The 15079-nt window shown below is 46.5% G+C and overlaps 1 protein-coding gene across 1 annotated transcript in view; it reads left to right on the top strand.

Moving 5' to 3' along the window:
- The window catches only part of LOC119459367 (trafficking protein particle complex subunit 9-like), a gene marked incomplete at its 5' end in the record, with an annotated part of 439675 nt that overhangs the window by 70425 nt on the left and 354171 nt on the right, over positions 1-15079 (top strand). The window contains one exon of the mRNA XM_049671685.1: positions 10731-10853. Within this exon, the coding sequence (XP_049527642.1) occupies positions 10731-10853 (123 nt within the window). The remainder of the gene's footprint in view (positions 1-10730; positions 10854-15079) is intronic.

Here is a 15079-nt window from a genome sequence, read left to right as displayed (position 1 = left end):
AGGGGCTCGGAAAACTAATCAGCCCCCCCCCCCCCCCCCCCCCCCCCGAAAAAATGAAAACTTTCCGCCTATGGTCTATCGTAAGCTTTTGCTCTATGGCGGTGTCGGAGCAATGTCGGTCGGAGGTGCCGCCGCGTGATTTGAAGCACTGCTGAGGGCATTGTCGGTGCACCGTATGTTCGTTTTAACCGTTGCAAATGCTTTCGCATTCGAATTACCGGGCATTTTCGCCCATAGCAATACACATAACTTTGACGGGACCACAGCGTCAGTTCGAATTAGGCGTGTTCGAATTAACGAGATTAGATTGTAAATGCTTTCTGTGGGTTTTCCTCGCTCGCATTATATGCGGGTGAAAACTTTTTTTTTATTGCTATCTGCAAATGACACCTCGTATTATATGCGGGTCCGTATTATACGCGGGTTTTTACGGTAATATTGGCACATGTCGTCACATATGAGCCATCTGCTGTGGCATGTACACGCTTGGGGGTTGGAAGAAGAAGAGAATGTTTTTCTTTTGCTCTGGTTCCGGTAAAGATGCGGACTTCTGGCTGTCTCTGTTGTTTCACCCACGACATTACTGGTGGAGTTGCTGGGTAAAAGCTCCTTACAGACAGCCACAGCTCCCACAGCAAGAAGAAGCCATCGCCTGCAAGGTCTACCACCCAAATTCGTTCCCTTGTCATTGAGACTGAAAATAACAATGTCAACGACCACTACAAATCAGGCGAGCCAAACCCACGAAGCCCAGTATTCTCTCCCGCATGTTTTTCATGCGCCACAGACACCCAGACCGTTCCACCGAGACACTTTTGAAGATGTTGAAGACTGGCTGGACCACTTCGATCGGGTTGCCAGCATCAACGAGTGGGATCATGTTCGCAAGCTGTGGAGAGTTTACTTCGTGCTAGAAGACTCTGCGAAGACGTGGTATGAGAACCATGATCGCAAAGGAACCCTCCTTTGCGACAAGGCAAGAGTTTAGCCGACAGCTCCGCGATGCGTACCACAACGCCGAAAGAAAGGAGAGCTGAACAAGCCATCCCGTCTAGGAACAAGCGGCCCAACAAGAGAGTCTTGATGTTTGTCGAGGACATGCTTCGTCTTTTCAGACACGCAGACCCTGCAATGCCCGAGGAAAAGAAGGTGCGACATTTAATGCGTGGAGTCAAGGAACAGCTTTTCGCCGGACTCGTACGCAATCCACCAACAACTGTGGCCGAGTTCGTGAGTGAGGCAGCCACAATGGAGCGTACTCTCCAGCAGCGGTCGTCACAGTATGAACGCCATGACGTCACGGCTACTGCGTGCTCTCTTGGGTCCGACAGCAAGAAGCAGGGCCTCGCACTCTTCATACGAAGCGTTGTGCGTGATGAACTGTGGCAACTCCAAGCAGTGGCACCAGTGGGACCCCAACCACCTATGACAGCACTTGTGTGATGTTATTGGGTGCAGGATCACTCCAGAAAGAGATAGAAGCAGCATGCAGAAGCACAAACACACATCAGACTTGTATTTAGACACACGCAATACATTGAAACATCACATACGCAACAGTTACCCAAAATAAGTTCTAGAAGATATGTAGCTAATATAGGTTAGTCAAATGTAGTCGGCCTACAGTTCATGTAGAAGCAGGTGTCGCCATGTCGGAGACGTCGGGGAACCGGTGTCGGACAGCAATGTCGGACAACAGGGTCGGACGGCTGGGTTGGACAGCAGGGTCGAACTACTGGGTCGGATCGCCTTGTGGAGCTCAGGTGGCCCTGCGCCACAGTCGAAGTACCGGAGCCTCCGCGTGCCCGGTTACCTGATGGCGGGGTTTGTGCCCCGGAGAACACTGCGGCAGCCCACCGGGTCACGTCCACAGCTGGCGAGGTAGCCCTGTGGCCGCTCACCCGAACGCTCGATCAGCCAGGCTAAGGACTGCCAGCCCTCCTGGATCAGTTGCCCAGCGGAAGAACTAGACGAGGTAACCCTGTGACCACTCACCCGAACACTCGATCAGCCAGGCTCAGGACCGCCAGCCCTCCTGGACCAGTTGCCCAGCGGAAGAACTGGATGAGGTGGCCTCTCAGCTGGTGACAGCTTTGATTCGGGAGCAGATGTTGTGACACGGGTGGCGATAGCTCCTATGGACCGGACGCCCAGCGAGGAAGCTCTGCCGTCGAACGCCGAACCTCGCGCACCGCCCACGCCACGGGCCACGCTCTCTCGAGCCACGCTTTTCGAGGCGCCACTGTCAACGCTCACAGGTCGATGTCAATGATGATGATCACCTTAAGGTACATACCCATTCACGGGTATTGGCCAAGAGTCGGTGTCATCTTCGCCACCGCACGGCGCACTGTCTTCACATGCTCATGTTTTAGACTCCCGTGTACCATATATTATCACAACTTGCGGACATCATCTGGAGTGAAATCAGACAGGTGGCGCAACCACTCGTACCACCAATACCTGAGGTCCCTCTGCTAACATATGCAGCGGCATTGAGGGCTCCTGCACCACCATCTGCAGATCCCATCATGCGTACAGTGGACCAGGCTACACATCTGTTCCCAGACACCTCTTCGCATCCGCTACCCGACCACCTGATCACTCAAGACAGAGCGCTACTAAGGCAAGTGTATGGCGCTCATCGAATAACCGTCCGCTATGCTGTGGCGAAGCGGGTCAATTTTTCAATTCAATTCAATTTATTTACTTTGTGAAAGATGCATACAAAAACGGGTGACAAAACCATCTGGGCCCTTAGCAATTTGCTAGTTCGGGCCCATGCATTAAGTACAAAAAATTAATGCACCCAGGCGCCAGTAACAAAACCTGAATATAATGTTTGAACTTTTACGTGCATAAAAGATGGATTACATGAAAATAATATAATAAAAGATAGATTACATGAAAATAACAATCAACAGTAATAATCATAATCATATAAATGACCAATAAATAAAAAATCAAATGGGGTCGGTGTTTTTTTTTTTTTTGACATCCGCAAAAGTACATACGATAGCAGGAGTAGAAAAAAAATTTTTTTTTGAGCACATTGTATTTCAAGAACACCATAGCACACTATTTTCATAGCACTAGAATTCGGCAAGAAATTGAAAATTGTTTTTAGCAATAATTTTCTTTTAATGAGCAAGAAAAATTGGGGCTTCTTTTTATCTCTAGTGTTAGAAAATTCCATATCTTTGTGCCAGTATAAGCTAACAGTCGCCTTCTGTATAAGTTGTTAACCGCTGGTATGTTGAAATTATGGTTATCTTGACTTCTTGTGTGTCTTTTGGAGGGGATAAAGATGGTGGAGGGAAGCGGGTTATTACTCGACAGAATTGTATGCATAGCATGTGCTGTTTGATAGTCACCTGCAACGATAAAGGGCATAACCGGTAGTTCGTGAAACAGTGGGGTAGTATGGTCTCTACAGTTTCAAAAGGTTAAAATGCGCAGGGCACGTTTTTGCAAAGTGATGAGTGGTGCTAGATATGAAGAATACCTATAACCCCATGATTCTACACAGTATGTAAGACGACAATGAAAAATTACAAAGTATACCATTCTCAGTGTACTTAGAGGAAAGTGCTGACGTGCGTGATTGAGCACAAAGCATGCATGTGTTAGTTTCTTGCAGATGTTACTGATATGTTCCTTAAAGTTTATTGAGGAATCTAGCGCGATGCCAAGGTATCGGCATGTGTCCACCTAGACGATTTCTTTGTTATCGATTTTCAAAGTTACTGAACGTTTATTTTTGTTGCCCGAGGATGCAAATATTACGTAATAAGTTTTAGTGCAGTTTAATGTCAGTTTATTTGCAGTGAATCATTTAGATATATTGTTTAGTTCTTTATTAGCAGCTTTTTCTATTTCATCATTATCTTTACCGGAAATTAGTACAGCTGTGTCATCAGCGTATATAACGGCATCACTATCATGCAGGCAGTTGGGGAGGTCATTTATGTATAAGGAAAATAATAGGGGGCCTAATACCGATCCTTGTGGTACCCCATGAGAGATTTGCAAAAAATCGGAAGTGTCTGCTTCTATATGCACTCTCTGCTGTCGGTTTGTGAGATACATGTAGCTTCGAAATAAGTTTACCGCTATGTCACGAAAACCATAGCAAGCTAGTTTCATTAGTAAAAGTTCATGGTCAACTGTATCAAACGCTTTTTTAAGTCTAAAAATATGCCAATAGCTGTTTCTTTGTTATGCGAAGCGTTATAAAATGTCACGGGTATAAACTATTTACAAGGTGTATTTACAGGAGATAGATAAACAGCAGCTGAGAATACAGAGAGGCTGTATCCACGAACAGCACTTCGTCCTCCTCTCCGTCGTCGACATTGTCTGCTTGCCTACCGTAACACAACCCCCGGCGGAAAAAGCACCGTCCCGGTGCTTCAGATGGGGCCATCGGTTAAGGGCATAATAGGGCTTAAGCCGAGAGACGTGTACGACGTCAGGTGATGTGGAACCGGGTGGCCCGACGGATGTCACTGGGATGATCTCATAGGTGACATTGGTCACTTGACGTAGAACGCGGTAAGGACCTTTGTAGCACGGAAGGAGTTTCTCGGAGAGCCCCACTCGTCGGCAAGGGGACCAAAGTAGTACCAGAGAGCCTGGTGAAGAGTATGTCTCACGATGGCGGCAATTGTAAGCGTGATTTTGAGTTTCCTGCGATGCCAACAAACGACTACGGGCAAGCTGGCGCGCATGGTCAGCGTGGGCGATGTCGTCGCGGGCATACTCGGTCCGGGAATTCCGTACCAATGGGAGCGAAGCGTCCAATGGTAATACAGGGTCACGACCGAAGAGCAAGTAAAAGGGGGAATACCCAGCAGTATCGTGGCGTGACGAATTATAGGCGAACGTGAAATAGGGTAGGGCAATATCCCAGTCCTTGTGGTCGGGTGAAACGTATTTCGATAGCATGTCAGTGATGGTCCGATTAAGCCGCTCAGTAAGGCCGTTGGTCTGGGGATGATAGGAGGTAGTGAGTTTGTGCTTGGTAGAACAGGAGTGTAGGATATCGGCGATGACTTGGGAGAGAAAAGTGCGGCCACGGTCGGTAAGGAGCTGTCGCGGGGCGCCATGGACTAAAATGATATCCCGGAGTAGGAAATCGGCGACGTCAGTCGCGCAGCTCGTGGGAAGCGCCCGAGTGATGGCGTAGCGCGTCTCGTAATCAGTAGCCACAGCAATCCACCTGTTGCCAGAGCTGGACTCGGGGAAAGGGCCAAGGAGATCCAAACCCACGCGGAAGAATGGTTCAGTTGGAATGGCGATCGGCTGTAAGTACCCGGCAGGAGGCATTGCTGGTTTTTTCCGATGTTGGCAGGGCTTGCAAGCAGCTACGTATCGCCGTACGGAGCGTGCGAGGCCGGGCCAATAGAAGTGGCGGCGCACACGGTCGTAAGTGCGAGCAACCCCAATGTGTCCGGCAGTAGGTGCATCATGAAGCTCCTGAAGCACGGTTAAGCGGAGGTGTTGGGGAACGACAAATAGAAGGGGAGGACTGTCAGGGTGAAAATTGCGGCGGTACAATATCCCGTCGTTGAGGACGAACCACCGTAACGATGGGTCAGTGGGAGCAGATTGCATTCGGTTTTCGTATTGCATATATGGTGACGGGAAAGCGAAACAAAAGGCAGCTGGTGGGTGACTGCCAGAGCAACACATGACGCTCACTTTGCACATTCAAAATGGCAGTGCATATCGTCTATTGAAAGCATGCAGTACGCTTCCAATGGCACCACACGAGATGCGTACGCAATAAAAGGGTCTGTACCCAGCCATTTAGCCCAGCACTGCAAGGAATGCGGCTGCAAACCGCCGTTTGAAGATTGCACAATACTAGGTAGATATACAGAACAAAGAGCACGTGAGATTTGGGAAGCGTTTTGCATTCAGTCACATGGAAACTCCTGCGTACCTTCTGTTTCTCTGCATAGCTGCGAGATTAACTACTTGTTAAAAACGTGATAGCCTGCTATGATGATTTTATTCTCTTCCTGGTGCAGAAACCATGTTTCTTCTGGCCTTCTGCGCCAAACCTGTGTGTTGTATATATTGCATTCCCTACAATAAACCAGTGGTTGTTAGTTCACCGCCCTGTCTGTCGTACTCACTAAGTCGTGTCCTAGCGCTGTTTGCTCCCGTCCTAAAAAGAAATAAAAATAATGGAAACAATCACTCCTGAAAGACGAAAAATTGCATATTTATACTATAAAAGAAAATGTGCCAGCAATAAAAGGGCTGAAAAAGTGAGAGCATTAAAGAACTAAGTTCGAACAATGTCAGGTCGTGCAAATTACAGCCTGAAAGAGTAACATCTGTCTGTGTTTTCCAGATGACACACACAAGCTTCTAAATGATTACAATTGAACCTTGATATAACCAACTAAAAGATAACGAAATTGCCGATATAACGAAATACTTCACTTTTTATAACTTCTTGTATATACAATACCATGTAGTGTCGAACCTCAATATAACAAACTTCTACTTGCAGCAAAAAACTTCGTTAAATTGCGAATTTCGTTAATTCGACGTTTTAAAGTTACAGCAGTAAAAATTATTTCACAAATTTCCTGAACATTCGTGGGTGATAGTACCTTGTCTCTAATCACTTTTAAACAAATCGCAAGAAAGCCAGGCCATAATAGCGTGGTTATGAGCGCCAGTGCACTCGGTGCAGATCTCGGATGCTGTGAGCCACGCCGATGCATTGCTCTCGGTGCGGCTCACAGCATCCGAGGTTAGCGTGTTGCGTCGCATGGTGCCGTAAATCATGGACACTATGGCTGACCGTGCCTAGTGGCCGCAGCCATTATCAGGTGGTGCCTTCAAATTAAAAGCGCAGAAGTGTAACAATATGCGGATATTTGTCCCGAGAAAAAAAAAATGAGGTGTTGAAGTTTCACCAGAAAGGCAGAACATTGATGGCGATAGCAAAGAGACAACAACATGGAGTAAGGTTCGTAGCTTTAGCGGTGTCACGCGCGCTCAAGCAAATATCACTCAATGACCGAAAACAATCACTGTCACAACACTACAGAACGCTTCGCACCGTGCCTTGGAAACTTGAGATTACGCGACCGCCAACACTAAACGTGCGGGAACAAAATGCGCATGAAACCCATCGTGGCTTGAGCTATGAACTTGCCAAAGATTACCTCCAAGATACGGCATGTGGCCCGCATATGGACAGCCATGCACAGCTGTAGCAAGGGTAGAGGAGATGGGAAGAGGGCAGATAGGCTTTCGTCACCCTACCCCCCGTAGCACATGCTTGATTACGTTACTGCACACTCGCCCCTTCCCCACCTCTCTTGCGCTGAAGAAATCAGCAGCTCTCGTGTTTCTCTGGCGCTCTGAGCTGCTGCACCTCCCGCGGCCTCCGCAAGGTATTACGCGACAAATTGCGCAGCACTGTTTCCTGCATACTGCGTCTCGGTGTGCGCGCTTCAATGCCGTTCTTTTAGAAGGATGCTTGCAAATAAGTTTGTCCTCGGTCGACATTTTAGTTTTTTTGCTAGATTTACCAGCTATACAGGCTCCAAGTGCTAGATGCTGTGGGGATGCGCGACTCTCACATGTCTCCTGATGTTGTTTTCCCTGCATGGATCCCGTCTCCTGTAATCTGGCTTTGCCACGTGGCTTTATGGCGGCAAAGGTTGGTGTGGTTGCGGCGCATTATGAGAGATAGTACGAGTGTTGCGCTGCTAACGCCACCTAACGGCGGGGTTACTTGGGCGCAAAAGGAAGAAGGCGCTCTTCGGCATGAAGTCGGTGGGCAGCGCGAATGCGTCGCACGCGCGTCGGCCCGTCTCGTGAGGCTAGGAGCGGGACACCGTACACTGGACAAACTCGGATCGTTCAAACGCGCCACCGTTCGCGTGACTGTACACGTGAAGGACCAGGCTATGGTGTCTAGCATAGGGCAGACATATTCGCTTGCTATCTGGTCGCTGTGAGTCGAACTTCCTCGATTTGTCGCACGGCCATCGGCATAGTAATTCATCTAGCAGGCGTTTGTGTATGGAAGCTGCAACAAACGCGTTAGATTGTTTGCACTACTGTGTTGTCGTTCCTTTGTCCCAAGAGCACGTGTGAGACCCCACAATGCTTGAAATGGCTGAAAGCTTCTTCAGATCTAAACTGTGTCACGAAATTACTTTGTTAAATCACAAGGAAGAAATACAGTTTTCAGTGGAACTGAAATCGGAATATAAAAATAATTTGTTACATCATGAATTTTATTAATGGAAAATTCGTTGCGTCAAAGTTTTACTGTACTTGGAACATCCTTATAGCGAAGTGTGTTTGTACACGATTTCAGTATTAACAATATTTCACTGCCACCACGAAGGAATACTACCAAGACAACAAATGGAAGCTTTTGTGGTCGTAGATGGATAAATGGTTGAATTACAAGCAGATGCTTGGGAACGCACCTCTCCAATCACGTGCTGCACGACCAATGGTGACTGGTGAAGCGGAGCAGCATCATGTTCTGTATAAAATCCAAGGGTGATAAGATCCGATTGCGCCCTGCACACTTTGGGTGCGAGTGAAAGTGTGCGAGGGTGAGCCAAGAAGGATGGTGGCTTGATGAGCGCCTTCTTCTCCTGCGAGCAAGGCGAAAGGGGGGGCGAGGGGAGGGGAGCGGGGGGATGAAGTGTGTGTTGGCCGTGACTGCGCATGGCTCTCAGCGCTGCTAAGCAGATACGCAGCCCGCTTTAGAGCTCATCTGCCGCGTGTGCAAGGAGCGGGTGTGCCAAGGTGCCGGGACATCATGTTCTCAGTCTTCCCGTGCGTTTAGTACTGGAGGTTGCATAATCTCAAGTTTTGGAGATGCGTTGACGCGAGAGACAGACGAAGCGTTCGCTCCACGCTGCTGGATACTTTTCATGATAGCGTCGTTCCACTGCGTGGGGGCGACAATATTAACCGCGGGGGCAGAGTGGATGCAAACCCATGGCTGGCTTCACTTCGTTCTGCCAATGTGAAGATATCATCAACATGACATTAAACTGCATCTTTCGTCGCCGACTCTGAAATTCAACAAAATGAATTTTTTACTCATTCAATTTTGTCTGATAATTAGCGAAATTTTGCAGCTCCTTCCGCGTAAGGAAAATCTATGGACTATTGACTACTTACTTGCATGAATGGTCGAATTTCAGTGTACCGAACTTTAAATATAACGAAGCAAATTACAGATTTTACCGACAAAGTTATATTGAGGTTTAACTGTGTAACATCGAGGCATCTAGTTTGCCTAGAAATTCTTCTTTGGTTTGTCATCATGTGAAAGTTGCGCTGAGATATTGAAATTTTGGAACATATGTTCTTAATTGACATAAGTGAAATCGTAAGACTGTTTTGGCTAGTAAAGCTCATAATCTTATACAAATAAATCTTCATTTGACAAAAGAAACAGCATCTGTTTGGATGCTTCTGTCTGCGCCTTTTCTGCGCTGTTTCTCAGGATGTCAGTCAACCCTTCATTGGGTGTGCTTACAAGAACTGTACGCACTGAAGTTGTGTTAGCTTATTCCAACTTATTGTAGGCCAATTGCCTTTATATCCACTTGCTGTAAGATCCTGTAACACGTACTATACTACATATAATGCATGCAATCAGATTTTCCAACTGCTACACAGTTAACTGTATCCTTCCATGACATTGCTTCTACTCTGAACTTCAGGCATGAAAGGTATTGTTTTGCAGGTGCTTTTATTTATTATTTACATTATGATGCTGCACTTGATTCAAACAATGCTGTTGTTCGTGACCAAGTCAAACTCGACAGTGTTTTTTCTAGCTTGTGCAAATGAAATGAAACTTGTCAAATGAAGATTAATTTATATAAGATTATGAGCTTTACTAGCCAAAACAGTCTTACGATTTCACTTATGTCAATTAAGAACATATGTTACGAAATTTCAATATCTCAGCGCAACTTTCACATGATGATAAGTGCAAGACACGTCTGCTTTATCCAGGAGATGTTGAATATTGTTGCCAATTCATGGCGAGAACTTTGCCAAATCTGATTGCATGCATTATATGTAGTATAGTATGTGTTACAGGATCTTACAGCAAGTGGATATAAAGGCAATTGGCCTACAATAAGTTGGAATCAGCTAACACAATACAGGGGTAATTGGAGATTGCAGGGAGAGGCCTTCGTCCTGCAGTGGACATAAATATAGGCTGATGATGGTGATGATGTAGTATAGGGTTGTTCAGTCTGGAATGCAACATCTCTGGAATAGTATAAATTTTCTTGAAGGCACATTTGACAACTGATGGTTGCTATCATTGCAACTTCAGTGTGTACAGTTCTTGTAAGCACACCCAATGAAGGGTTGACTGACATCCTGAGAAAGAGTGCAGAAAAGGCGCAGACAGAAGCAACAAAACAGATGCTGTTTCTTTTGTTCTGTCTGCGTCTTTTCCGCACTGTTTCTTAAGATGTCAGTTATTGTATTCCTGACTCACAGTTGTGGCAGTTCTTCACCATCGCTACAACATGATGGCAGTTTATAGGCATGGTATTTTTTGGGTCTGCTTCTGTGATGGCTCACACGGAGGTGTTGTTAGTTACACATTGTAATGTGTTTCGGCTGGATACACGAGTCTAGCCTCATAAATGACACTGCAGCATTATTAAGAGCAGTATCTTATAGGTGGATGTGTGCTGCAGGTGTCGTGGTATGGCTCCCTGGCCCGTCTCTATCTGGAGCTGGGTCTGGGGCGCAAGGCAGCCTTCTACACGCGAGTGGCTGCCCTCAAGTGCATGGCGGGAAAGCAGCCTGACCCCGTCCAGGTAGGACATTGCGTCAGCACTGCACCCATTGGGGATGTGCAAAATGCATAAGGGCCACTCGTGTGTGTGCCCAACCCTCAACAATGTTTTAAACGGTTCTCAAAGCTGTTCACTGCAAGCTCACCTGGGCCCAGTGTGCTTCACATGTGCTTACACGTGGGATGGAACCCTTCATTGTGCCTACTCGAGGTGGTGCCCAGTGTGAGAAAAGGAATTCTTGCCATCAAAGAAAACTGAACCTCTAAAGGAGCACTCTGGCTGCTTCCCCAAGGGTAAAAACCCTGCCTACATGTTACAGCACGTAGGGGGATCGGCGTCGCAAGAGGGTGCAGCAGCAGCAGGCAAGGGCCCTGTGGTAACTCCCTTTTGCCCCCTTGGTGGCAGCTGCCAGTGCTGCCCCAGCGTCTTCAAGGAAGGGCCCTAAACTGAGGCCTGAGGTCAGCTGTCCAGTGCCTTTGAGAGAGCAATGGAGGTCGACGCCAAAATATCAGCACTTTCTCAAGCGCACTAAGAGTGATACACTCCCATTAATGGCACCAAAGAAGAAACTAAACAGGTATGGTAGCGTTTTTGTAAACAGTACTTTTCCTTTCAGAGATGCAAATTGTGTCTAAGAGACTACGAACGCACTTGCCGGTTATCAAGAGGAGTGGTACAAGCCGCAGGTCCTGCACGAGAAGTTAAATTACAAATCACTTTCAAGGCTGTGGCCGTTTAAGTCTTGCCGCTTAGAACTGACACCATTTCTTCACTTCACATTCCGCCTGTTTCACAGGTCAGAGAACTTGAAAATTGAAGAGAACAGCTACCGCAGGCTTTTCTTTTACTAGGAGGTTGTAACCTTCACTGTACTCTTTGGAGTGGTGATAGAACTTGCCAAAGAGGGCAACTTATTGAATATTTTACTTTGTCTAATAACTTGGGTACTTAGAGCGTAGGTGCGCCTACTTATTTTTCACCGAGTCTGTAATTCTAGTTGCATTTTGCTCACCATCTTATTTTAGAGATTGTAAATGCGAAATCCTGGCCACCGCATATGGCATTTACCCCCAACTATATCACTCTTGTCAACAGTACCCGCTATGTAGTAAACTGTGCGCTTGGAAACTACAGGTGGCAGAAAAGACAGCAGTGGGTCTTGACTGTAACTATTATTCAAGGCTTGTTCACCAGTCACAAGCATCTGAAGAGGCTCTTCTTCATATAATGCTGTTAAAATAGAAATCTGTGATTATGCCGAAGGAGTGGGAAAATAGTGGCATTCTTAAACCCCACATCTTCCAGTAGCTATTGCCCTCACAGGCTGTTTGGCAAAACCTTATGAAAGCATTGTAAGTATGAGACTGACATTGACGCTTGACACATGACACTTATTTTAGACATTCACCAGTGTGATACAAAAAGGGGATCGACAGCTGGCCACCTTGTCTAACTCGGAACACAAAACAGGCGAAGCATTTCTATGCAAGCAGCGCTGCCTCGCAGTGTTCTTTGAACATGGCATTAAATCGATATTTGTTATGTTGCGCGACCAAGCTGACACTTGGGGATCCATGGCAGGAAACTTGCTAGTGAACGTTGAAGCAGCTGGGCCTAGCGTTGCAGAGCGCACGACAACGCAAATGGCCACTGGATTAGCATGCAAGAGCGCTGGTTCAAGGCTGCGAGATCATCAAAATGGGAGTGGTGGCTTCGATCAATGTCATTTAGTACATGCAGTCACAGCAAGTCCAAAAAATTGCACGCCGAATAGTTTAACATCCGAAATTGCAGACATCCTTATAGAGTCAAGTTCCATTAATGTGACCCTGACGGGACCGGCGAAATTCGGTGGGTCGAATTACACAGGAGGCAGAAAGAACGCTGAAACACACCACTGATTTAATTGGTAGTACTTTCCCAATCTAACTTATTCTTGAATTGAACGCCCACAAACTCTTTGTGTTCAAAGTGGAATGAATGAATGAATAAACCTTTATTTCAAGCAGTGACTTGTCAAAGTAGAAAACTAAGGTAAAAAAATCACATTAGATTTCCTAAACAAAGTAGAAATTGAATGTGCACTCCATTTTCTAGCAAGAAAAACATAGCATGCCTCCAATCCAGGCATTGAGAAAATGATGAAACACGCAAACTTTACCTTTGCAAAATAGATTTATCTCCAACATTGTCATAACTCTCAGCTAGCACTTTATCGCTGTCTATCAACCACAACATGACCTCCATGCAGTTCAGTGGACGTTAATGTTTTTTCAAACAACTCCACAAAAAGTGCAAACGAAATGGTGGCCCTGGCCTAGACTTTGCTAGTTCATCCTACAACACAGGCACTTCTCCCGAACGGCAAAAACACACGATGCCACTGCGTTGGCATGTGAAACGACTTGCCTTTGAATTAGCCTTCATAGTTGAAGGCTGAAAGCAGCTTGTCATTACGTTAGGCTGGCTGGAACTGGGAGATTACAATTCATTATAACTATCTTAAGGCACCAAAAAATCACACAGCACACAAGAGAACACAATGGGACAGGGCCACTCACATCTGCTTTATTTTATGGAAGACATGTACATATGTGCCTTCAGTCAGCGCATGCATAGCAAACACATTCATTCAAGCATCAAGTGTGGTATGATAAGGCACGCTGAAAAAAAGTTTTCTCAGCTTTGTACAAGGATATATGGAAGTTTCACAAATGTACAAGCTATCTTTCTTGCTGAGTGCTTCCCTCATTTCCCTGGCTCTTGTATCTCTACTTCTGGCAAGAATCCGTGCATCAAAAAAGCATGGCCCACAAGAACGTGAGGGGCAGTTTCTAATATGCTTAGGCAAATTTGGGCCCTCTTTATTTTGCTCAACATTTCGTTTGTGTTCCCTGATCCGCTAATTTACTCAGTGCCTGGTTTGTCCAATATAAGAATGACCGCAGGAGAGGGGAATTTCATAAACTACCCCTTTCGCACATCTCGTGTCCATGCTTAGTTCCGCAGCACCTTTCTTTTCCCTTTTCGTATCCGAGCTTTCTAGGTGCTGAAAAGATGAGCGGAACACCATGCCTGCTTGCACCCTTCTTGAAATTGTGGGCCAACTTTTGCGCATAAGTCACAGCCATCGGTCACACTTACCCGCACTTACCCGGCGAGCTTCGTAATCCTGCAGCACTGCTCTAGGGATGTCATCCTAGGCATGGACTTTCTAAACCAACACGGTGCAGTCATCGACTTAAGGTCCAAGTCGATAACGCTTTCAACGAACAACATCATACCACCGGATACACGTATCAGTTACCATGCCTTGAATGTGCTAGAAGAACAAGTCACCGTTCCGCCTCGCTCCAGCGTAATGATTTCCGTCGGTACCAAAGTGACTGCAGACATTAAGGGCGTCATCGAGGGCGATCATCATTTACTGTTCGATCAGGAAATTTACGTCGCTAGAGGCATAGCTGAGCTACATGAAGGGAAAGCATGCTTACGAACTTCAGCCACGAATACCCAGCACCTCCACCAGATGTCACGTAGTAGTGATAGTAAAGAAAACAGTCATAAAACTGTGTATGACGAAACTGATTGTTTATTGGGCGAACCTGTGCCCACAAAAGCAAGCTACACTCAAAGCACAATGATACCGGTGAACACAGTCGGCGATCGGCGAAATCTGATCAGCGGCGAAACGCGTCGGCTTTTATACACGAGTCATCGAAGGTTCCAGATTAATCCCCGGTGCCCGTGTGTCTTCTAGAAAGTTCTAGACAATTCGCGTCGCTCATACAATCAGACTACATGAGCGTCGGTGACCACAGACGACGGATAGAAGCATCGATAACGTTCGAGAAGCTTCCAATGCAGGCGCGTCCTCCGCCAAGCGATAACGTTTAGCAGCTGTTAGCTGGTGGAAAGCAGCCACCGCTGAAAGATAAACATGTATACGTGTCAATATAATTGCCAGTGTTAGCCAGCTTTGGGTATTTCATTGTTTAGGCTTCTTGTGATGGCACTGAACTGATATTACTGACGCCCGCTTCGTGATGCAACCCATGCAACATAAGTTCCACTGGCTTATGTACTTTACCTACCGCCAAAAACAGGTCAGGCAATACTGATGTGATACACAAATCTGACGAAATGCTTTCTTGCTGGATAAACACAATTCCTTCGAATTCTGTGATCCGTGAACTTGGGTATGTCTTTCAACAGGTTCAAAAATAATTTTGCATTACACCTGCACT

Source organism: Dermacentor silvarum, chromosome 7 (assembly GCF_013339745.2).
Source record: "Dermacentor silvarum isolate Dsil-2018 chromosome 7, BIME_Dsil_1.4, whole genome shotgun sequence".
Lineage (NCBI taxonomy): Eukaryota > Metazoa > Arthropoda > Arachnida > Ixodida > Ixodidae > Dermacentor > Dermacentor silvarum.
This window is presented reverse-complemented; position numbering and strand designations above follow the sequence as displayed.